This window comes from Sinocyclocheilus grahami, unplaced genomic scaffold (assembly GCF_001515645.1).
Source record: "Sinocyclocheilus grahami isolate Dianchi unplaced genomic scaffold, SAMN03320097.WGS_v1.1 scaffold694.1, whole genome shotgun sequence".
Taxonomy (NCBI): Eukaryota; Metazoa; Chordata; class Actinopteri; order Cypriniformes; family Cyprinidae; genus Sinocyclocheilus; species Sinocyclocheilus grahami.
The window spans coordinates 42,113-66,807 of NW_015505873.1; the positions used below are offsets into that span (position 1 = coordinate 42,113).

At 36.0% G+C, this 24,695-nt stretch overlaps 1 protein-coding gene across 1 annotated transcript in view; it reads right to left on the reverse strand.

The window, feature by feature from the left end:
- LOC107559653 (netrin receptor UNC5C-like) overlaps positions 1 to 24,695 on the reverse strand; it is a 226,112-nt gene that overhangs the window by 39,494 nt on the left and 161,923 nt on the right. The window contains exons 6-9 of the mRNA XM_016243552.1: positions 15,048 to 15,228; positions 11,114 to 11,281; positions 9,795 to 9,959; positions 2,538 to 2,597 (exon numbers count right to left, since the gene is read on the reverse strand). Coding sequence (XP_016099038.1) covers positions 2,538 to 2,597; positions 9,795 to 9,959; positions 11,114 to 11,281; positions 15,048 to 15,228 — 574 coding nt within the window. The remainder of the gene's footprint in view (positions 1 to 2,537; positions 2,598 to 9,794; positions 9,960 to 11,113; positions 11,282 to 15,047; positions 15,229 to 24,695) is intronic.

The following is a 24,695-nucleotide window of genomic DNA, read 5'->3' on the forward strand; positions in this document are numbered from 1 at the left end:
ACACACACACACACACACACACACACACACACACACACACACACACACAGCTCCAGAGTTCATTTCATTAACATTACCAGCAAATCGAGCTTTAACCTAATTTGGTTCTTTCAATTTTTCCATTTACTTCACCTTATTTACCCTCTATATTGTCTATTTCCGTACTTCGAAGCAACAGATCACTCAGAAATGAACATTTTTGTTTCAAACATTCCTTTAGACCTGTATAACTTTATAAATGAAACATATTTTGAAGATGACTGACTTTCATTGCATGAACAAAAACACTGAGACTTTTGTGTTTGGAATGACATGAGGGTGATAAAATAATGACAGAATTTTATTTTTGGGTGGATTATCACTTTTAATGTGTAGTATGAAGGGTTAATATTGTAACTAAACAGCTGTGTGCATCTTAAACCAGTCTAAGGTGGTTTTCTGCGCTTATCTGGTCTAAGCTATTCTCCCAGGCTTGATACAAGCACAAAAACAGACTAAAACCAGCTAAACAGAACAAACCACCTTACACTAGACAGTCTAACATTGCCAAGTTACGAAACATGATACCTGTTTCTGATGCAGAAATTACTGGTCTAAGCTTTTATCCCGGGCTTGAGACAAGTACAAAACGCCTCTAAAAGCATCTAAAGAGAATGGATGAGAAAACTACATTACACTAGACAGTCTAAGTGGGTTTGCGTCCTCCTTCTAAAACCAGCTAAACAGACCGTGTGAGCAAACCTGGAAAGTCTAAGGTGTTTTGGTCACCTTTTCTGGTCTCAGCTGGTCTACGTTGGTTTAAATGGTCTCCCAGGCTTGATGCAAGCCTAAAACCCCTCTAAACCAGCTAAACAGACAAGACTGGGTGACCAAATGATTGTAGACTAGACAGTCTAATGTGGTGTGCCGGCCTAAGCAGGCTTAGATGGACTTCTAGGTTTGATACAAGCAAAATAGACCAGACTAGACAGTCTAAGGTGGTTTGGTTACCTATTGCTTGCTGGTTTTAGAAGGGTTTTGGGCTTTGACAAACCAGCAAAACAGACCTGACTACTATAGGTGATCCACCTTAGACTGTCTAGTCTGGTCTGTTTTGTTTTCTGGTTATAAGCCTAGGTGACCATGTAATCCAGATCAGACTGTCAAACCTCCTTAGACTGTCTAGTGTACGTAGTTTTGGCCACATATTCTGGTCTGTTTTACTGGTCTCAGCTGGTCTGAGCTGGTTTAGATTGTCTGCCAGGCTCACTACAAGCCCAAAACCTTTCTAAAACTAGCAAAACAGACCAGACTAGACAGTCTAAGGCGGTTTGTTTACATAGTCTGGACTGTTTTGCTTGTATCAAGCCTAGGAGTAACTTTCGACTGGCAAACCATATTAGTTCTAGTTTACAGTGATTTGGTCTGTTTTGTGGTTTTAGAAGGGGTTAAGCCTCGGTGGCCATCTAATCCAGCAAACCACCTAAGACTCTCTAGTGTACAGAGTTTTGGTCATGTATTCTGGTCTGTTTTACTTGTCTAAGCTAAGAGCTAGTTTGTTTGGTCACCCAGTCTGGTCTGTTTTCTGGTTTTAAGCCTAGGTGACCATCTAATCTAGATAAGACTGTCAAATCACCTTAGACTGTCTAGTTTTGGACACATTTTCTGGTATGATTAGCTGGTCTCAGCTGTTCTAAACTGGTTTAAATGGTCACCCAAGCTTAGATACAAGCCCAAGACCCTTCTAAAACCAGCAAAACAGACCAGACTATGTGACCAAACCACCTTAGACTGTCTAGTCTTGTCTGTTTTACTTGCATCAAGCCAAGGAGTCCATCTAACCACCTTAAACTGTCTAATCCACGATGACTTGATCAACCAGTCAGGTCTGTTTTGCTGGTTTTAGAAGGGTTTTGGGCTTTTATTAAGCTTGGGAGACCATCTAAGACAGTTCAGACCAGCTTAAACATGTATTCTGGTCTGTTTTGCTGGTCTCAGTTGGTCTCAGCTGGTTTAGATGGTCTTCCAGGCTTGATGCAAGCCCAAAACCACTTTAAAACCAGCAAAAAAGAACAGACTATGTGACCAAACCACCTTAGACTGTCTAGTCTGGTCTGTTTTGCTTGCATCAAGCCTAGGAGTTCATTTGACCTCCTTAAACTGTCTAGTCTACGATGACTTGGTCACCCAGTCTGGTCTGTTTTGCTGGTTTTAGAAGGGTTTTGGGCTTGTATTAAGCTTGGGAGACCATCTAAGACAGTTCAGACCAACTTAAACATGTATTTTGGTCTGTTTTGCTGGTCTCAGTTGGTCTAAGCTGGTTTAAATGGTCACCCAAGCTTAGATAAAACCTCAAAAACCTCATCAAGCTTGGGAGACCGTCTAAGCCCGTTTAGACCAGCTGAGACTAGTTTAGACAATCTTAGACTAGTTTAAGCTGTTTTTTCAGACTCTTAAGAAGGAAAATGAGATGGTATGAAGAGAGAAAAAGTATAAGGAGGAACTGAGGAAGGTTTGGAGACGCATGCAAACAGAAATCAATGAAATGAAGGACTCACATGGATGTGGCAGAGCATTGCTCTTGTCTGTGGGTTCGGAGGACTTCTGATATAAGGAACCTTCGGGAGAAAGGGAGGGATGGAGGGTGAGGGATGGAAATCAAATTCAACACAATCGGATTGAACAAATTCAAACAAGCCAACAAAGACATGAGCGATGAGGGCAGCCGCGGATGATTCTTATCCATTTGGTGTCACTTTTAGCCTTTCCTGGACTCTTCCTGCAGACAAACGACACGCAAGCGAACGCTGCTATCCGTCAGCCGCGTTTTAGTGCTTCATTAGGACTAACGAGCCAGCGGGACGGATGGTTTTAAGCTGATAAACAGTCCTGGAGTCAATGAGTCAAAAGCACTTGCATCTTCCCATCTGACACACGGACACGAGGAATGAGCTGCACTCTGAGAGCTGGAAGCTACTAGAGCAGAGCCGCCCGCTAATGTAGCATGAGCTACGGCACTAAATCACACCCACACTGACTCCAGGAGCCCGACGGGGCCGGAGACTCCAGCGTATCTGCATATCAAAAGCGCTGCAGGGCTGCATTTCCATCAAACGCTTCGGTGCTGCTGCTTTCTTTCGTGCATTTTCTACTGAAGGAGGAAGTTGAGTGAAATTGAATGGATGGAAAAACGCCGAAGTAGAGCTGCACGAGTCTGGATAAATTGAGATCAGATCAAACAGAGATCGCGATTCTCCGAACAAAATGTGTGACAAAATATTATTGCTGCAAACTATTTTGAATGAATTATTAAACATTTTAATATTAGTGCTGTCAAACAATTAATCGCATCCAAAATAAAACTTTTCGTTTACATGATATATGTGTGTGTGCTGTGTATATTTATTATGTATATATAAATACACACACATACAGTATATATTTAAGAAAAATATGTTATGTTTATATATTAAATATATTTATATATAATATAAAATATAAGAATACAAAATATATAAATGCATATACATGTAAATATTTTCAAAATATATACTGTGTGTGTGTGTATTTATATATACGTAATAAATATACACAGTACACGTACATATATTATGTAAACAAAAACTTTTATTTTGCATGCGATTAATCACGATTAATCGTTTGACAACACTATTTAATGTTTTTAAAATATAATGTGTTTAATACAGCCATTTTTAATATTAAGTGGTTTGCATGAATGATTCAACAAATCATAAATACTTCACTTGTTTCATTACTAGATGAATCCGCGTTTTTGAACGAATCTCTTGAATGAATGATTCAATGGCAAATGCTTTTTTTACAGTCACTTGTCGCCACCTAGTGGAGAAACGATGCTTCGACAAATGTTATTTGAAGCGCAAGTTACTTTCAAAAGATGATTTGCTCTGTTTTGATCGCTTCCAGACATCAATGTTTATATCCGAACTATAAACGTTCTCCCCAGTATTTCTGTGATGATACGAATGACTGTAAGACAGAAATAATGCTGTGTAGTTGAAAAGAAGCTGTTTCTTACCTAAACATGCTAACTGTCTGCTCTCTGTCGGCGGCAGTGCGAACACAGATCTGTACCAGTATGATTTTTTCAAAGGTTTAATAGACAAGCGAATCGTTGTCATTTAAAAATGGGATCGCATGGGTGTTTAAATCGAGATTGCCGTCTTTTAACGATTAATAGTGCAGCCCTATGCCGAAGACACATTCGGATGTAGAAAACGGTCAGACGATGAAGCCTCAGATGGGAGAGGCTGACGGGTAGATACGTCGATGGACAGGGAAATCAATGTGCTGATGGATGGAGCATTTATGTGCTTGTGATCAGACGAGACAGAGAACTCGTGACCTTTGACCCGTCTGCTGTGTGTCTGCCTGAAATGAACCTATGAATCTCACAAACACATTCAAGTCACATTACAGCCCAAAATTAAAGATGAAAAAGAATTTAAAAAATTATAATTTTACATAAACAATGAAAACTGATAGAGGACCACTATGAAATAATTTCCATGTCAATTAAACTGCTCATTTTAAAAAATTTAAATAATGTAATGATTAAAATTATTTATTTATTTACAAATTTTTTTTAAAGGAAAATTAGAGAATGTATATATACAAAACAATACAAAATGTATTTATTTATTTGGTTGGTTGTTTTGCATTACACTAATGAGAAAAGGAAACTGCCATGAAAATAATGTCACAATACAAAAATATTAATTTAATTCATATATTCATTTTTTTTTTTTTTTTTTGCATGTCCAATATAAACTAAAATGATGTATAAATCCCCCAAAACATTTTTTTTATTTAATTATTATTATTATTTTTGTATTACACTAATGAGAAATTGGGAGGAAGTCATGTAAATAATGTCACAATGCAAAAATATAATATCACTTTGCATGTTCAGGTCACATTACAACAATACATAAAAATACATTTATATTTTACATAAACACAATGAAACCTTATTACACTTCCATGTCAACTAAACAGCTTTAATTCAGCTTTTGTTTTTGTTATTTAATTCATTGAATTGTTTAAATAAATATATAAATAAACAAATGAATAAATGTAATACAAAAAAACTATCTTTTTTGATTGTTAAATACTAAAATACTACACAATACTAAATACTTGTTAAAGTATTGTGATTCAATACTTACAAAACATAACAAAAAAATAATTAATTGTGTTTTTTTTGCACTACACTTATGAGAATTTGGAGGGAAATGTGCCTAAATGTCATGAAAATACTGTCACAAAAGCATAAATATAAATCTAAGCTGGTTTTATCTGGTTTAAGACGGTCTCCCAGGCTTGACACAAGACCAAAAAAACCCTTCAGAAACCAGCTAAACACACCAGACTGGGTGACAAAACCACCATAGACTGTCTAGTCTAAACTGAGTCACAGAGTCTGGGGGTTTGGTTTGGTTTGGTTTACACAGGCTTGATACAAATCCCAAACCCCAACATAAACCAGACCAGGCAACCAAACCAGCTTAGACCAGCAAAACGGATGCCCAATTCAATTCAAACTGAACAGATTAAACTGTATATGCTAAATATACTGAATATATTCTGCTGGTGTACTCTGATACCCACTGAATGATGTCTGTAGTAATTTACCATGTTATTCACATGCTACTCAAAGAAAACCACTGTTTTGTTTTAGTGTTTTCTGTCTCTTCATATAAAGTATAAAGGTGAGGGCATCGCGGCAAGTATTAGGTTTCATGCTGCAAAAATTTGCACGGGATCCAGTTTCTAGAAGAAAAAGCCGGCGTTTGGCCTTGTGCTTGTCGTGCCCTTTCTGTAGATCGATATGTCAAGAAAATGTCATCCGTCTGTGCATTAAATAAGCAAAGCCCCGAAAAGCAACATCATAACAAAGCAAGACACAAACGGAGCGGACGAGCGATCGAGCGCACGATTCACAGCTACAGCGCCAAAGGTTAAAACTAGAGAGAAACGCTTCAAATTCAATCTGCACTGCAGCCGAAACACAATTTGAGCACTTCGCCAACTCAAAAAGCAAATAGCTTTCTAACTCGGACTGGAAGATGCCATTAGCGCAGAGGAAACGTCCCATAAACGCTTCCTAACGGCATGAACCCGCGCTCCTGCTGGACGAGCCGAGTTCACGTATCAAGTGTAATTCACGTCCAATGATATCTGCAATAATGTGAGCTTTCAGATGATGTGGATTTCTGCTAAACGGCCGCTGAAGCCGTCATTAGCATGCACATAAGTGCTTTCACCCTTTTAGCTGGAGAAAGGGGAAAAAAATCAATCAGGGGAAGTGAGCCTAAATCTATAACGTTATGGGTTTTATATTCCTCGCAAACTGGCCATCAATCTGCGCAGGACTAATGCTCCACAATGCATTTCACCGGATTCAAATGGCAGAGAAATGACTTCAATATCTCAGATCACAGCCGTTCCTGAAAGCTCAGTTAACAACTCAACCAACACACGCTTTAGGACGCAGACCAGAGCTAGACCTTATAAACCAGAAGCTTAATCTTATCAAACTGATGAGAGAAGTCTAAAAGTAGCTGCTTTCAAATGTTTCTCGAGCAGCTGATATCATTTACACATAAAATATATATTTAAAAATACCTACAAACCAGTTTAAATGCAAAAAAAATGAATAAAAATAATTGAATGTATTATACATTTTTCTTTAATTTATTATAATCACTTATTTAACTTATTATTTAAAATGTATTATAACTTATTTTATTTGTATTTAATAAATATAGTTACACTAATAATAATTTTTGGGGGAAATGTGATTGTCACAATGCTAAATAATCTTATATTACTTTAATAATAATACATTTTATTTATAATGTGCTTTTCTAGTACCCAAAGTGCTACAATCTATTAGAAATAGAACAAATACAATACAAGGGAAAAACAAACAAATCTATTAATCAATACAATTAAAAAAAACTATCTTTATAAATATTAGTGCTGCCAAACGATTAATCACGATTAATCTCATCCAAAATAAAAGTTTGTTTACATAATATATATGTGTGTGTTCTGTGTATATTTATTATGTATATATAAATAAACACATTCAGTATATATTTAGAAAATATTTACACGTATATACATTTATATTCTTATATTTTATATTATATATAAATATATTTAATATATAAACATAACATATTTTTCATAAATATATACATGCATGTGTTTGTATTTATATATACATAATAAATATACACAGCACACACACATATATTATGTAAACAAAAACTTTTATTTTGGATGCAATTAATCACGATTAATCATTTGACAGCACTAATATATATATTTAAAAAACTTATGAAGAAACATTGCTAAAGTCTAAAAACAACTGTTTTAAATTTTAATAATAATAAGAAATATTTATTGAGTAGCAAAATCAGTTAATATAATTTATACAAAAATATATATATATAAAAAAATGCTTAAAACAACTAAAGTAATAATTACAATTTATTAAATATGTATTAAAATGCAAAAATGAATATTATCAAGATTTTGCCATTTTGCGGGAAATGTGTTTAATTGCCACAATGCAAAATAATTCTATATTAATTGTCTTATTAAAAAAATATAGATTTTTTTTAAAAATACTAATATTACAAAGAAAGACAAAGAAACATTTCTGAAGTCTAAAAACTGCAGTTTTTAATATTGATAATAATCAGAAATGTTTCTTAATCAGCATATTATACTGATTTCTGAAGATCATGTGACACTGAAGACTGCAGTAATGCTGCTGAAAATACAGCTGCGCATCACAGAAATAAATACAATTTTAACATATATTCACATAGAAAACAGCTATTTTAAATTGTAATAATATTTCACAATTTTACTGTTTTTAATGCAATTTTAATCAAATAAACATAGCCTTAGTGAGCCCAAGAGACTTCTTTCAAAAACATAAAAAATTAAATTATTCCGAACTTGAAGTATATGAATATTGTAATCAATCCATACCATTCTACATACTAAAGTACCATGATATACCATCACTGTACTACGGTATTACCGCTGCGTCTACACTACAATAATTAAATAAACATATAATGTTACATAATAATTATTATACACAATAATTATAAATCTTCCCATGATGCACTGAAACGAAGCTTGTAAAACTGAAGAAACATATCTGAAGTCTAAGAAGCATCAGACGCACACAGACAGACGGACGGACGGTTCCTCTGAGCCGCCGATCAATACTCTGATTAACACTCGCTCATCATTTATACGCTAAAATCAAACGGGTAATTAGATTCATGATTATCATTAACGACGTTTGATTCAATCTGCTCCGTATCTCCGCAAGCCCTGGCCATTTCATTTTCATGACCTAATCAAAATGAATATGAAACTCTGCGTTTATTAAAGCAAACAGATGCCGTTTCGCCCTCAACAAACGCATTTATTATTGAGGAAACGCTTTTGTTTTTGCAGTTGCGTTCTCGTTTTCAGAGAGAGAGAGAGAGTGAAGGGAGGATTAGCAGATAAACACGGGCCGCGTCTCTTCAGAAGAGGGAAACATTTGGTTTCAAATCTCCTCTGGCCTTCACAACCTCTGCATGTATAATCAATGACAAACAGCAGAGACTCAAGTTACTGTTTGACTGGATGAACTAAACGGAAAAACAAGAGAAACGATCCTGTCCCGACCGCAGCTGGAACGCTTTGCATTTTCCCACCGAGCTGCTGGAGCAAATGTAAAGCCGTTGTCATCATTCACTCAGTCGTCGGGCTCGTCCGCTGGTGTTTTTACTGATTCACGCAGCTCTTTACAACGACCGCTGCATGCTGGGATCCAACACAGACAAGAAACAACTAATATAAAAGTAGTCTGGGTTCTTTGTCCTTCATGGAACCTGACAGATCTCTATAGGCTTCTACTGCATGGAAAAAAGCAGCGTGAACATTGAGCAAAACTTCTTCTTTTGTGTTTCACAGCAAAAAGCCAGAAAGCCAGTCTACTGGTTTGGAACATGAGTAAATGATGACAAAAATATTAATTTTAGGTTTTACTTTTTAATATCAATCAATCAGACTTGATTGAGGGGTGTGGGCTTAAAATAAATGTTGCATTATATCCAATTATTAAAATATTAACATTTATAAATTTTCTAAAAATTTTTAAATAAGCACACAAAAAAAGAATAGCTTTTTTAATGTTTAAATTTTTCTTAATTTAATTTTTCAATTCACGTTGTTGTTTTTTTACATTTCAATGCAAAAAAAAAAAATGTTAAAACAAAAATATCAATTAGAAATAAAGATATGCTTACATGGCATTTAATTAGACTGATTTTATTCATCACATTCAACTATACTATACTAGTTTATAATATTTATATAAATGTTTATATAAATGTAAAAACATTTACCCTTATGACTGGTTTTGTGCTCCAGGGTCACAAATGTAAGATAAGACCTGTTTTTAGAGAACACAGAGAAGTTTATTTTTCTTAATCCTATTATTTCTTCTAATTTTAATAATAAAACTGAGTATATTTTGTTAGGTTTACACTTAAAACATGCAAAAGCATTCTAAAAACAGGTCTCATTTTGAGGATGGTTTGATATATTAACTGGAAACTGAAATAAAAGCACAGATTTTTCTCAGTGAATGATGGGTGGAGAGGGTGAACCCGTATCTGAGGAGTGATATGGGGTTTGTGGATGGTGGGAAGGCCTGTATAAGGAGGAAGAGGATGAGGAAGGGCGGCACTCACTCTGCATACAAAGCCCATCCGTACAGTTCTTGGACTGCAGCACCGCTCCCTCGCAGTCCTTGCCGCCGTTTTTGGGGGCCGGAGCGCTGCACTCGCGCCGTCTCCAGTGAGTGCACTCTGTCCCACACGTCGACCACTTGCTCCACTGCGTCCACAGACCGTCCACTGCAGCAAACACAGCACGGATAATAAATCAGCATATTATTATGATTTCTGAAGATCATGTGACACTGAAGACTGGAGTAATGATGCTGAAAATTCCGTTTTGATCACAGGAATAAATTAGGTTTTAATGTATATTAAAATAGAAAAACTTTATTTTACATCATAATAATATTTCACAATATTAAATTTTTTCCTGTATTTTTGATCAAATAAATGCAGCCTTAATGAGCAGAAGAAGCTCCTGTAAAAACATTAAAACTCATTCTGATCCCAAACTTTTGAACGGTAGTGTATATAATTACACATTAAATATAAATTATTTAATCATAAGTACAGTAAAACTGATCTAATATCTAATTCTTAGTTGCTATAATATAATTTAATATAATATAATGTAATACAATATTTGAGACAGCACTGAAAATTTGTAATTTTTTTTTAAATAAAGATTTATATACCCAATTAAATATTTTTTATTTTACAAATACTAACTCTAAATGATTCAAACCATTATGCATACCAACCTTTAATGGAAAATGGAAAAATATAATATAATATTTTTAATTTAAATAAATATTTATTTATCATATTTAATCATATATTTTTTAAAGATTTAAAAATGTAAATATTAATAATAATAATAATAAAAATAATGATTACAAATTCTAATTATAAATTACTCAAAGTATGCTGATAACAATTTGTAAAGAAAAAAGTCACATGAAAAAATACTTTATAATATAATATAGGTATGAGACCACTTTATTGAAATAAGGATTTATTTATCCTATTAAACCTATTAATTAAAAACAAAACCTAATTGTCAATTACTAAGATTATTATACTGATAACAACTTGAAAAATGTTAAATGCAAAAAATGCAACATAATAAATTATAATATAAGTCTGAGAACACACTGAAAATGTGTGAGATACACTGTAAGATATAATTATTTAAACACTTAAATGTATTTATTTATGCTATTAAATTGTATTTATTTGAAAATTAAATTAAATTGAATTTATTATTATTAAATTTTTTTAAATAAATTGTTAGTGCAATTTTAAATTGCATTGATTGATTACGCTATATCAGCGTTATCGGCCATCGGCCAGCACTCTGTTATCAGCAGAAAACAGCAGCGCTGTGGTACCTGGACAGAGCGGGTTGCAGGCCAGTTTCTGGATGGCTTGACCCTCACAGATGGCTCCTCCGTTCAGAGGCGCGGGATTGGTGCAGCTGCGCGTCCTCTTCTGATAGCCCCGCCCACAGCGACTGCTGCACACCGACCACTCCGTCCACGTCGACCAGCCGCCGTTCACTGAAGCGAGAAACACAGCCACTCAGTCACTCGCTCGCTCATTACGTGTGTGTCTGTGACGGAGAGCCCAGGGAAAACACACACTATCGCTCAGACTCATGTACAGCAGCGCTGACTCCTCTCTCAATCAATCAGTGATCGTAGCTGTGATAGCCAACGAGTCTCCGTGATGAGCTCGAGCAGAACCTGAAGCAACACTTAGAGCAATAATTCACCCCAAAATAAACGTCCCGCCAGGCTTGACTTGACAGGTTTCTTCAGTGGAACACGACAGGAGATGATTAGCAGGATATAATGAAGCCGTATGAACAAATCAAAACACAAGTGACATTTGAAAGACGGAATACTCTTGAGTGCAAATCAAATTTTTATGTGATTTTTCTAAATCATTTTAAAAGTTATTTTTAATATAATTTAACCCTTTGCCTTCCAAGAAAGTCATTCAAGTTTGGAACAACATGATGTGCAAACTTGTTTCCGCCACAGAAAAATAAAATAAAGTAATTGCAAATGTATTCTCACAATTCAGACTTTTTTTCTCACAATCTTGAGTCTATATCTCACAATTTATTCTTTCCCTCACAATCGTGTTTATATCTCACAATTCAGATTTTTTTTCCACAATCGTGAGTTTGTCACAATTCACTTTTCTCACACAATTGTGAGTTTATATCTCACAATTCATTTTTGTCCACAAAATCGGTTTTTTTTATTAACTATTACTTTAAGAGGCATTTGCTCCCCGTTCTTCTGTTGCGGTCCGTTTCTAATCAGAACACGTCTGTTTGTCCGTCTGAACCTCCTCTGACACACGTGTGTGTGATGCAGCTGCTCTGGAGGATGGATTGTGGTTCATTTCTCCTGCAGATGAGCTGAGATCAAAGCTCTCGTCCTCCCAGACTGCGTTCAGGCCTGAATGAGCAGGCGAGGGACTGTGGCCTTTTGTCTCCAGAAATCCATCACAGATCTGTGCCCCTTTTTTTACAGTCTCCCTTGGATTCAGCCGAACCACACGAGGAGAGCGTTTCTTGTCTTTCGTCTCGGGACAGTAAGTCAGAAGTGTGTGGTGAAAATGGACAGAAAGAGCTCAGAGTAAAGCAGTGTGTTAATCCGGTGAGTGAGAGTGGTTTAATATGTCAGTCGACGGGAGGTGAAACCTGAGCCCGATGACATCATCAGCATCTCCATGCCTACATCATCCGAGAGATGCTCGAGTTGCCAAAGCACTGACAAACTGCCACATACAGGTGCATCTCAATAAATTAGAATGTTGTGGAAAAGTTCATTTATTTCAGTAATTCAACTCAAATTGTGAAACTCGTGTATTAAATAAATTCAATGCACACAGACTGAAGTAGTTTAAGTCTTTGGTTCTTTTAATTGTGATGATTTTTGCCTCACATTTAACAAAAACCCACCAATTCACTATCCTCACCTACACCTCCTTCCACACGATACAAATATTCCAACCGTCCATCCATTCATTCATCCATCCATCCATCCATTTATCCATCAATCCATCCATCTGTTTATCCATTAATTCATCAATCCATCCATTTATCAATCCATCCGTCCATCCATCCATCCATCCATCCATCCATCTATCCTACTATTTATCCATCAATCCATCCATCAATCCATCCGTCCGTCTATCCATCCAACCATTTATCCACAAATCCATCCATCAATCCATCTATCTACCCATCTATGTATCCATCAATCTGTCCATTAATCCATCTATCCATCCATCCATCCACCCATTTATCCACAAATCCATCCATCAATCTACCCATCTATGTATCCATCCATCCATCCATTAATCCATCTATCCATCCATCCATCCATCCAACCATTTATCCATCCGTCCATCCGTCCATCCATTCGTCCATCCACCCAACCAACCTTTTAAAGCAGAATAAATCACACCAACATTTAAAGTTTGCTTTCAAAAACTGTGAACTGTGTTTTCTAGTGAAGAATCATTTTTATGAATTTCTTTGAATTCTACTTACTTACATTCAAATTCAAAATGCAATTCTGCATCAGTTTACCACCTCAATTCCCATTAGGAGCTGAACTGGAACTGAAGTCATTCCTCAATTCAGTTCTGACTGGTGCACAATAGGAGCGTGAGTAAATAATGAAGTGTTTTCATTTCTATCTGAGCTGTTCATTTAAAGCAGCGTCCAGTCACACTCGAGTGGCCCGTCCCATTAACCTCTAAACCAATGACAGAGCTCAACCTTACGGCACGAACCGGAGAGAACTTATAATTACATCAGCTTCACGACGTGCAAGAGAAGTCAATTTATTACAGCACGGGAGAGGGAAACATCTGTTTTCCAGATCTGGGATTGTATCTGTAGGGAAAACAGTAAGCCATCGCAGCAGGTGGGCTGTTTTCACTTGTTGAAGAGCTCCTAAAAGACTCGTCCGCGCTTTACCGCGGGTGCCGAGGTGCGATTTCACAAACCGTCAGCCTCGTGAAAGCCTTGCGTTTGCGTTCGGGGGGAAATTTACACCAAGTTATTCTTTCAACACTCAAAGCGGTGGCGGGTTAAAATGCTTCCAACTTGTCAGCGCGGCTTTCTGTTCTAAAGAGGAACATTTTCCAGCTCCAGGGATTTTCACAGCAAGATCCGACCAAAATAAACTTCAGAGGAGACGGACTGCGGTGCGATGAAGGAAACGCTACCAGAACAGCTGGTCAAAGTTTTGCATTAGTTTCAATCGTGGACTTTGCCTTTGTGCTATCAAAGCTACAGAAAGATGATCAGGATTTCAAGGTGAAACACTGAAACCAGTTTCAGTGCACTACAAACTTCTCCGAATCTTAGCAAATAATGAAATGCAAACGAACAAATAAAAATAAATAAACAAACAAACACCTAGCAACCACCTAAAACACCCAATAAATATATAAAAATATATATAATTATTTTTAAAAAAACGTAAAAACAATAAATAAATAAATAAAATACTAATAAATAAATAAATAAATTACCTGAAATAACTCAAAACCCCCTTTAAAAAAACAACAGTAAATAAATATAAATTAAAAATACAAATAATAAATAAACAACTAGCAACCACTTGAAACTAGATGCCACATAGCAATGGACAATAAACCAACTCCAAAAACCTTAGCAAATAAAAAAAACACAATTAAACAAACACAAATAAATACAAATAAAACAACCAAACAAAAATAAATAAATAAATAAACACCCAGCAAACACCTAAAACCACCTTATAAATAAATAAAACAACCACATAACAATACACTACAAACCACTCTAAAAAATATAAAAATAATAAATTAATCAATAAAATAAAATAAATAAATAATAAAATTAAAATGACTAAATAAACAAAAACTTTGCAACCACATAGCAATGCACTACAAACCACTCCAAAAACCTTAGCAAAATAAAATATAAATAAATAATACATTTATTAATTAATTAAAATAAAATAAATAATACAATAAAAATAACTAAATAAAAACCTTGCAACCACAGGGCAATGCACAACAAACCACTCCAAAAACCTTAGCAAAATAAAATATAAATAAATAAACTAAATAAATATTCAAATTAATGAAAAAGACCCACATTTTCTTTATAAAACACTAAAGTCTACTTTTTCCGATCAAGAGTGAACATACTGACTGTCTGAGATCAAACTGAACTGAAAATCAAACATTAAACACGTTAAATAATCTCATGTACTTGTAGTTCACACGCAGATAAACACTGAGACTGACCGTAGACGATGACGGTGGCTGTCGTGCTGCGGCGTTTGGCCACGATGTTCTTGGCGACGCAGGTGTAGTTGGCGGTGTCGGACAGACGGGCCTGTTTGATGATCAGGTTGTGGTCGATGGTGATGTAGAAGTTCCTGTCGTCGGCGGGATCGATGATCTCCTCGTTCTTCAGCCACTCCACCTGCAAACACACAGACAGACGTTCATCCCATCTCCATCCATAAATCACACACTTACATAGGGCTGCATGATAAATCGCAATCTTGATTAGGCAGAAGCTGCGATATTCATGCGTGCATCTCGTCAGTGAAGCACGGTTCTGTGATCAGTAGTAAATCTCCATCCGAAGGCCAGAGAAACTCCAAATATGCCCCGCAGAAGAAATCATTGCTGCTGCTGAATAAACTGAAGATTTAACTGCTTTCATTCATTCAACGTGACTAATAAACACACGACTACGACAATATATGGTTTATCTGAATTCGTCTTATTATAATTAATAATTATATTATATAATTGTGGCTTCTCACATCATCTCACAGAAGGATTTATTTCAAACACTCGACTGACGTTATGAGTTTGGAGTAAAAACATGTTATTAAATGTGGTATTTTCACGTGCGTTCTGATGGAGCAGCATTTACTACACAGAGCCGTAGTTCACTGAGAAGCTACGCAAACAGCTGTCATAATCGCAGAACGATTTCTTTTTTCACGATTATATCATCTGCTATTTTTTTTGCATAGCTTGTCAGTGAACTACGGCTCTGTGTAGTAAATGCTGCTTCATCTGAAAGCACACGATGAAGATTTACTACTGATCACAGAACCGGCTTTACTGACGAGATGCGCATGACTATCGCATTCGATTAATCGTGCAGCCCTACATTTACAGGCAGCTTTCCGCTTATTACGCTTCAATAAAGTCAGAAGTGTTGATGTGTGTGCAAAAGCTCCATAAAGCTTCAATATCCATCATGTTATTCCCCCTGAACCATCACTCAGACGCGATGGGAAGTAAAAAACGTACTTCAGTAAGTGCTTTAATGATCTTTGACCTTTATTACGAGCTTCCTGTTTCCAAATGGCCTCTGTATTGAACGTGAGGTCACATGTGCAGAGAAAGTGACTGTTTTAGAGCTGCTTGACTGTAAATCACGCAGATCTTCCTTCAGTTTGGCAGCAGATGATCTGATGCTCTGCTTTCACTGCTCTCAGGAGAGCTATCGCACAGACCTGAGATCAGCAGAGGAACAAAGACGGCCGACCAACCAGGAGGGACTCTCTTCATACCAGACACCTAGCAACCAGCCAAAATCACCCTAGCAACCACACGGAAATGCACTACACAGACCTCCAAAAACCCTAGCAAGCAACCAAGCAATTAAATGAACGAACGAATGAATGATGTTTTTTAATTAATTAATTGTTTTTTTTGTTCCTTTTTTCTTGTGTAATGAAATAATATTTTGTACAAAACAAAATATTATGTACCTCGTAAACCATGTACATGCGTTGCAAAAATAGAAGAAAAAAGTAATAAATAAACAAATAAATATAAGTACTGATAAATAAATAATAAAAAATGTAAAATTAACTAAACAAAATACAAATAAATAAATATTTTAATAAAAAATAAAAAATACAAGATTTATAAATTGTTATAATAAATAAATATAAACCACCTAAAACACTCTAGAAAACATGTCAATAGAATACAAACCACTCCAAAATCCTTAGCAAATAAAACAAAATACAAATAAATAATAATTAAAAAAATAATAATTACATAAAATAAACAAACCATTCCAAAATTGTAACAAATAAAAAACATATTTAAATCAAAACAAATACTAAATAAATAAAATAAATGAACAAAAAAAATAAATGTATAAAAATGAAAGATGCAAATAAAGAAATGAATAAATCACAAAAATGAATAAATATATACAATAAACAAACATCTGGCAACCACATAGTAATGCACTACAAACTACATCCAAAAGCCTTAGAAACAACTGCAGCATTGTGTCAGTGATTTCAGCAAAGACAAACAACACCCACGTTTCTTTATTAACCACAGAAGTCTGCGTTTTCCAATCAAATGTGAAAATCCTGACTGTCTTGAGGTCAGACTGAACTGAAAAATCAAATGCAAACACCTCAAATAAGCTCATCTAGAGACAATAAGAGCGACTCTGTACTTGCGGTTTAACACAGATAAAGACTTCACCAGCAGAAAATAAAGCGTAAAGATCTGAATTCATTTTGGTGCTGATTTTGTGTAGAAATCGGAGATGTTTGCAGAGAGTCTTACTAGAGCTGAAATCCTCATCAAATAAGCAGAAATACATAATAAACAACAGAGACACACTGACGGGCGAAGGAGAATTAAGACGCAGAATGATGAATTATTTCTCATAATTTGATTTATGCTGCCTCTAAAAATAACTTGATGGCTTCCTGCTCTCATTAAAGGACTCGTCTGCTGATAAAAACTAAGTATTGCATATGATGTGCAATTTTCGTTTTTATGGTCTTCCATTACGGTTTATTAATATTTAATGAGCAGGCCGTGTGTGTGTGCGGCTGAGGGTCGAGCGGTCAGATGCTCAGACGCTCAGATATCTACAGTAATAATCCCTCTGATATCAGCGGAGCGATCCCTTCTCGATCTAAACCCAAGCGACAAACGCAGAAGCACCGCGAGACACACCGTAAATGCGATTCAATTGAGTTGATGTGTCTTTATCATCAATCCTGTGATGTAATCAGAGAAACGCTGCCATTGAGAGGCGCAGAAGACAACAAATCAATGCGGATTACCCACAAATCCACTGGGCTCTCAGCCTGCCAAGGTGATTATATGTGGCCCTCAAATTACTAAAGCAAACAGGCCAACAAAAGCCCAGCGGTGGCTCCGTGTGTGTTTATGGCAGATGCTGGAGACGATGTTCGTTCAGTTTGGCCCCTGAGGGACGCGAGAGTCTGTTCAGTCCAGAGAGACGCACATCCACTTATTACTGTATTAAACTAATGAGTGAATCTCAGGAAAACCTGTAAAAATCACACTGAAATCAAGAGAAAACAACATAGAATTGTGGATAATGAAGTTTCTTTGGCTTATGATATTTATTCATGGAAATTAAAAACATTTTCCTTCAAATTTGTGAACTTTCTATAATAATAATAATAATAATAACGCATAATTTAAATCTTAAATAATAATAATAATAATGTATTTATTGTTAATATGGGAAAATTATTTATTTTAATGGCACATAATAATAAAAATAATGAAAACAACAATAATAATAATAATAATAACAGTCTGCCTGTCTATACTATTACAGTTTTATTATATTGTATTATATTATATAATATTATATTATATTTCTAAAATCTGTCTATATACCAGTAGTTTTTTGTTTGAGTTATCTAAGTACTTCTAATAACTAATATCAGCAATTAAAAAAATTAGTTGCAACAAATTTTTTAAATATTTTTTATTTCAAGTTACTTTTTTATAATTACATTTTCATTTTTTATTTTAACCAATTTTTACGATTTTAATTCCTTGCTTTTATTGTTGATACATTTTTATGATTATTTTAATTCCTTTTATGTAAAGCGCTTTGTGAGTGTGTGTGTGTGAGTGAGTGCGTGCATGTGTGAGTATGTGCGTGTGTGAGTGCGTGTGCGTGTGTGTGCTTGTGTAAGTGCATGTGTGCGCGCGTGTGCGTGCGTGCGCGTGTGTGCGTGCGAGTGAGTGTGTGTGAGTATGTGCGTGTGTGAGTGCGTGTGCGTGTGTGTGCTTGTGTAAGTGCATGTGTGCGCGCGTGTGCGTGCGTGCGCGTGTGTGCGTGCGAGTGAGTGTGTGTGAGTATGTGCGTGTGTGAGTGCGTGTGCGTGTGTGTGCTTGTGTAAGTGCATGTGTGCGCGCGTGTGCGTGCGTGCGCGTGTGTGAGTGTGCGTGCATGCGTACGCGTGTGTGAGTGTGCGTGTATGTGTGTGTGTGAGTGCGCGTGTGTGCGTGCGAGTATGTGCGTGTGTGAGTGTGTGTGTGTGATTGTGTGTGTGCGTGTGTGTGTGTGAGTGAGTGAGTGCGTGTGTGTGTGAGTATGTGCGTGTGTGAGTGTGTGTGCGTGTGAGTGTGTGTGCGTGCGTGTGCATGCGTGCGCGTGTGTGTGTGCGTGCATGCGTGCGCGTGTGTGAGTGTGTGTATGTGCGTGTGTGAGTGCGCGTGTGTGCGTGCGAGTATGTGCGTGCGTGAGTATGTGCGTGTGTGAGTGCGTGTGCGTGCTTGTGTGAGTGCATGTGTGTGTGCGTGTGTGTGAGTATGTGCGTGCGAGTGTGTGCGTGTGAGTGAGTGTGTGTGAGTATGTGCATGTGTGAGTGCATGTGTGTGATTGTGTGTGTGTGTGTGTGTGTGAGAGAGTGAGTGCGTGCGTGCGTGTGAGTGAGTGCGTGCGTGCGTGAGTGTGTGTGAGTATGTGCGTGTTTGAGTGCATGTGTGTGCGCGTGTGAGTGAGTATGTGCATGTGTGTGCATGTGTGTGCGCGTGTGAGTGAGTGCGTGCATGTGTGTGATTGTGTGCGTGTGTGTGTGTGTGTGTGTGAGTGCGTCTGTGTGTGAGTGCGTCTGTGTGTGAGTGTGTGAGCTCAACGCTCCTCTACCAGCTGCATTCAAGTGTGTTACTGTGCTGAAGTGTTATGAGCTAAACATAGAGCTAAAGATCCACATGCAGATCAACACACCAAACACTCCTGAACACCGGGAAACCTCTCTCTCTCTCACACACTCACTCGTTATTGTCTGATTGTCAGTGAGATGTTCAGAGCAATAATTGGCACATTTACTAATGAAAGGCAATTGCCACGTCAGTCAAAAGTGCTTTTCTCCAACTCTCTCTTGGAAAAGGTACATAGAAATGAGAGAAAAGAAATAAGAAAAAGATTTAGGTGAATGTAAATGCAAGGTAAAAGTAAATGTGAATCATGCAAAAATAAAAGTGGTTGCTATGAGGTTGCTAGGGTGTTCTGAAGAAGGTGTAACCTAATGTTCAAACATTTGGGTGAGAATTTTTAATGTTCTTAAAGAAGTCTCTTCTGATCAGCATGGCTTCATTTATTTGATCAAAAAATAAAGTAAAAATATGTGTTAAACTGTAATTTATTTCTGTGTTGCGCAGCTGTATTTTCAGCATCATTCCTCCAGTCTTCAGTGTCACATGATCTTCAGAAATCAGTATAATATGCTGATCTGCTGCTCGAGAAACATTTCTGATTATTATCAATGTTGATAATATTTTTGTGTCAGTGAGTACGTTTACAAGGACAACAATAATTCAATTTTAACATGATTAAGACAATACTCTGATTAAGAATCTACCATGTAAACAGAGATTTTAAATTACTTTAATCCGGCTAAAGTCATATTCGAAGTAAATACTAATCGAATTAAGACATGTGGAGTATTCCTATTTTAGTCGCATTAGTGACATGCAGTAAAGACATGTACACACCGTAATCAGATTATTACCGTTTTGTTTTGACGGCAAACAAAAGAGCTTCAACACCCGCCGTTGTCTGTATGCACGTACAAATAATGAACTGCACTTGAAGCTTTCAGTAAATTAAAAATGAAACACCCACAACTGTATAAGGCATCATAACGAACACGAACTATATGTTTATACGTGAAATTCCGGAGGGGACGTCGGATGGCGTTGCTTGGTGACGTAATGACGTGCCATTACTCGATCTATGCACTATAATGTAAAACGGGAACATGAAAGGAATATTCTAAAAGCAACTCATGCAAAGACGTCGGATGGCGTTGCTTGGTGATGTAATGAACATGAAAGGAATATTCTAAAAGCAACTCATGCAAACACCTCAATCATAATATTGTCTTATTCAGAATAAGGTAAATAATCAGATTACTGATCTCCATGTAAACGTAGTCACTGAGATACTATAATTAATAGCATAGTTTTTATTAGTATTTTGAATTAAATTTATTTAGATTTCTTTATTTGAATTTATTTTTAGATTTTCTGTTTGAATTTATTACATTTTTAGCAATTTTGCATTTTTAAATTAGTTTTATTCGTTTTTAAGTTTGTATTAACTTCATTTCAGTTTTATTTTAGTATATCAAAACTAAAATAAAAAATGGTAATGTCTTCAAATAATTTTACATTATTATTAATTAATTTATATATTTTTTATTTGACTATTTTACTAAAAACAACTGCTTCATATTTTTTGTGGAAACTGTGATCCATTTCATTTTTCAAGAATCACAGATAAATAGAAAGTTTAAACGATCAGCATTTATTTGAAATAGAAATCTTTTGTCACATTATAAATGTCTTTACTGTCACTTTTGATCGATTTAATGCTGAATAAATATGGTTAAGGTTCGAGCAGATCGTTATATAAACACTAAACGATTGACGAGTTCATTTAAAGCTGCATTTTTGCTCCGGTCGAGGACACCAGCCGCTGACTCTGATTAGCAGCGACTCCTGCGCTCATATTCATGAAGGAAATTAATACAAGTGGTCATTATACAAACAGACAGAAGCATTAGGAGCCAATTATTGTTTGTGGCTCCATCAAGAGAAGCTGACATCAATTTAATTTGGAGCAGCTGTGTGTGTGTGTGTGTGTGTGTGTGTGTGTGTGTGTGTGAGAGACGGTTAGATGTCTCTGTGTGATCGAGGATGAAGGAAAAACCTGCATTAATATTTAATGGAGCGCAGTAATTGCTTTAAATGACGGCTGCGTTTAAATAATCTTCAGTCTGATCAGACTTTGGCAGACGAAGCGCCGGCCCTCGATTCTCCTCACACAAACTGGTCAGCTGTTGAAAACTAGTCCTGATGAACTAGTTTGCAAACCAGCAGCGCTGAGATGAAGGATGAAAGACACGCAAACAAAGAGAAGAAATAAAAGCTCATTCACAATGCTCAGATTCAGAGGCACGAATGCAAATGCGAGCCAATCTCTGAATTATTCACATGCCAAAGACATTATTACGCTAATTGGGAGGCATTTCGCAAAAAACAACCTCGTTTGAGTCACGAGGGCTCAGATCCATTCTGTAGCTAAATAATAATACAAGAAAAACAACAGAAATCAGCAGCGCTGTTATTATTTCATGTGGGAGAGCCGACAGGACGCTGAAGGCCAAACAACTGTCTCTGAGAGAATACAGTCCACAACGAGAAACACAGAAATCATGATCAGCAGACGCCAAATCACAGGCTGAGCACACGCACACACACATACTCTCTCACACACACGCACACAGATGCATACACTCACTAACACACACTCACACACACACACACACACTCACTCACACACACTCTCTCTCTTTCACACCCACAGACACTCTCGCTCTCACACACACACACACTCTCGCTCTCACACACACACACACTCTCGCTCTCACACACACACACACTCTCGCTCTCACACACACACACACTCTCGCTCTCACACACACACACACTCTCGCTCTCACACACACACACACTCTCGCTCTCACACACACACACACTCTCGCTCTCACACACACACACACTCTCGCTCTCACACACACACACACTCTCGCTCTCACACACACACACACTCTCGCTCTCACACACACACACACTCTCGCTCTCACACACACACACACTCTCGCTCTCACACACACACACACTCTCGCTCTCACACACACACACACTCTCTCTCACACACACACACACTCACTCACTCACTCACTCACTCACACATACTCACATCATAATTAGCACTGAAGGTCGTGGGCGCTGCTCACCTGCGTTTGTTTACCTGCCCTGATTCTGAAATGATTCACTGCAGATCTACCAGAATCACTGTCAATATTAGCAAAATAAAATAAAATAAAATTTATCACAGTTTCCACAAAAATATTGTGCAGCAAAACTGTGTTCAACATTGATAATAATCAGAAATGTTTCTCGAGCAGCAGATCAGCATATTATACTGATTTCTGAAGATCATGTGACACTGAAGACTGCAGTAATGATGCTGAAAATACAGCTGCGCATCACAGAAATACATTACAGTTTAACAGATATTCACATAGAAAACATATATTTTAAATTGTAATAATATTTCACAATTTTTACTGTATATTTGATCAAATAAATGCAGCCTTACTGAGCAGAAGAGACTTCTTCTAACAAACCCCAAAACTGCAGCTAATGAGAAACCAGAGCAGCACATCTCACAGATATTCAGAGAGAAGCATCTCTAACATCTCAATCACTTCTCCAAGACAGAAACGTCTCAAACTCTGCTGGCCAAGATAACAAAGTCTGCAATCTCAATACGAGATTAAAGATTCACGTTCATTTCACAGCTCTAAAGACTGAATGCCATGTCAGACGAGGTTAAAGATGCTTGAATTAAACCCAGTCCATAGCTGAGCTGTAAAAGAGCCGCTTCTGAGCAGTAACACTTTCCTCTGGTTTCTCTTTATCTGATCGATGGGTTTGTTTATGCTGAAGGTCGAAGGTCACACACCGCATGCGTCTCTGTCTCCGCGTTCTGCTTCGTCTCTCTGGAGACGCCAAAATGGAATAAAATGACAGCCAATGTCTTCATCTCACCCACACGCTACATTCTTAAGAACATGACAAAGACTTACAGCACAACAAATGAGAAACTCCTGCTCATATTCACACATCATAATATTCTCAAAATCTCCTACTCAGATTCTTCAGATGGTTTTGGTCAACAGAATACTTCACTTCCAAATCCCTAGGACTTTCTTTCTTAAAATAAATGACTGAATATAAAATAAATATATATTTATATTAGTGCTGTCAAACGATTAATCACGATTAATCACATCCAAATTAAGTTTTTGTTTACATAATATGTGTGTGTACTGTGTGTATTTATTATGTATATATAAATACAAACACATGCATGCATATATTTAAGAAAAATAAGTAATGTTTACACATTAAATATATTTATATATAATATAAAATATAAGAATATAAATATATAAATGTATACACATGTAAACATTTTCAAAATATATACTGTATGTCTGTATTTTTATATATGCATAATAAATATACACAGTACACACACATACACATAAACAAAAACTTTTATTTTGGATGTGATTAATCGCGATTAATCATTTGACAACACTATATTATGTATATATATATATATATATATATATATATACATACATACGTGCATACATCATTTATAAATTTATTTTAACATATATTTCTATATTTAATAAATAAACAGATTTGAATAACATTAAATAATAATATGAGAAATAAAAATCATAAATATAGCTAAATTAATAATACCTTTTTTAAAAATATGTATGCTGGTCCATTATATATATACAGTATATATACATACATAATATAATGAAAAATAAAAATATATGAATCAATTTAATGGATAAAATAATCTTGAATATAACAACATAATTGATCATATATTTTAAAAATGTAAAATAATATATAAATAATTGTATTTATTAATAAAAGTAATATTGAAAATAATAATAATAAAACATCATTAACCAAACATTTTAAAAATAAATAAATATAATATATTTTTTAATTTATTGT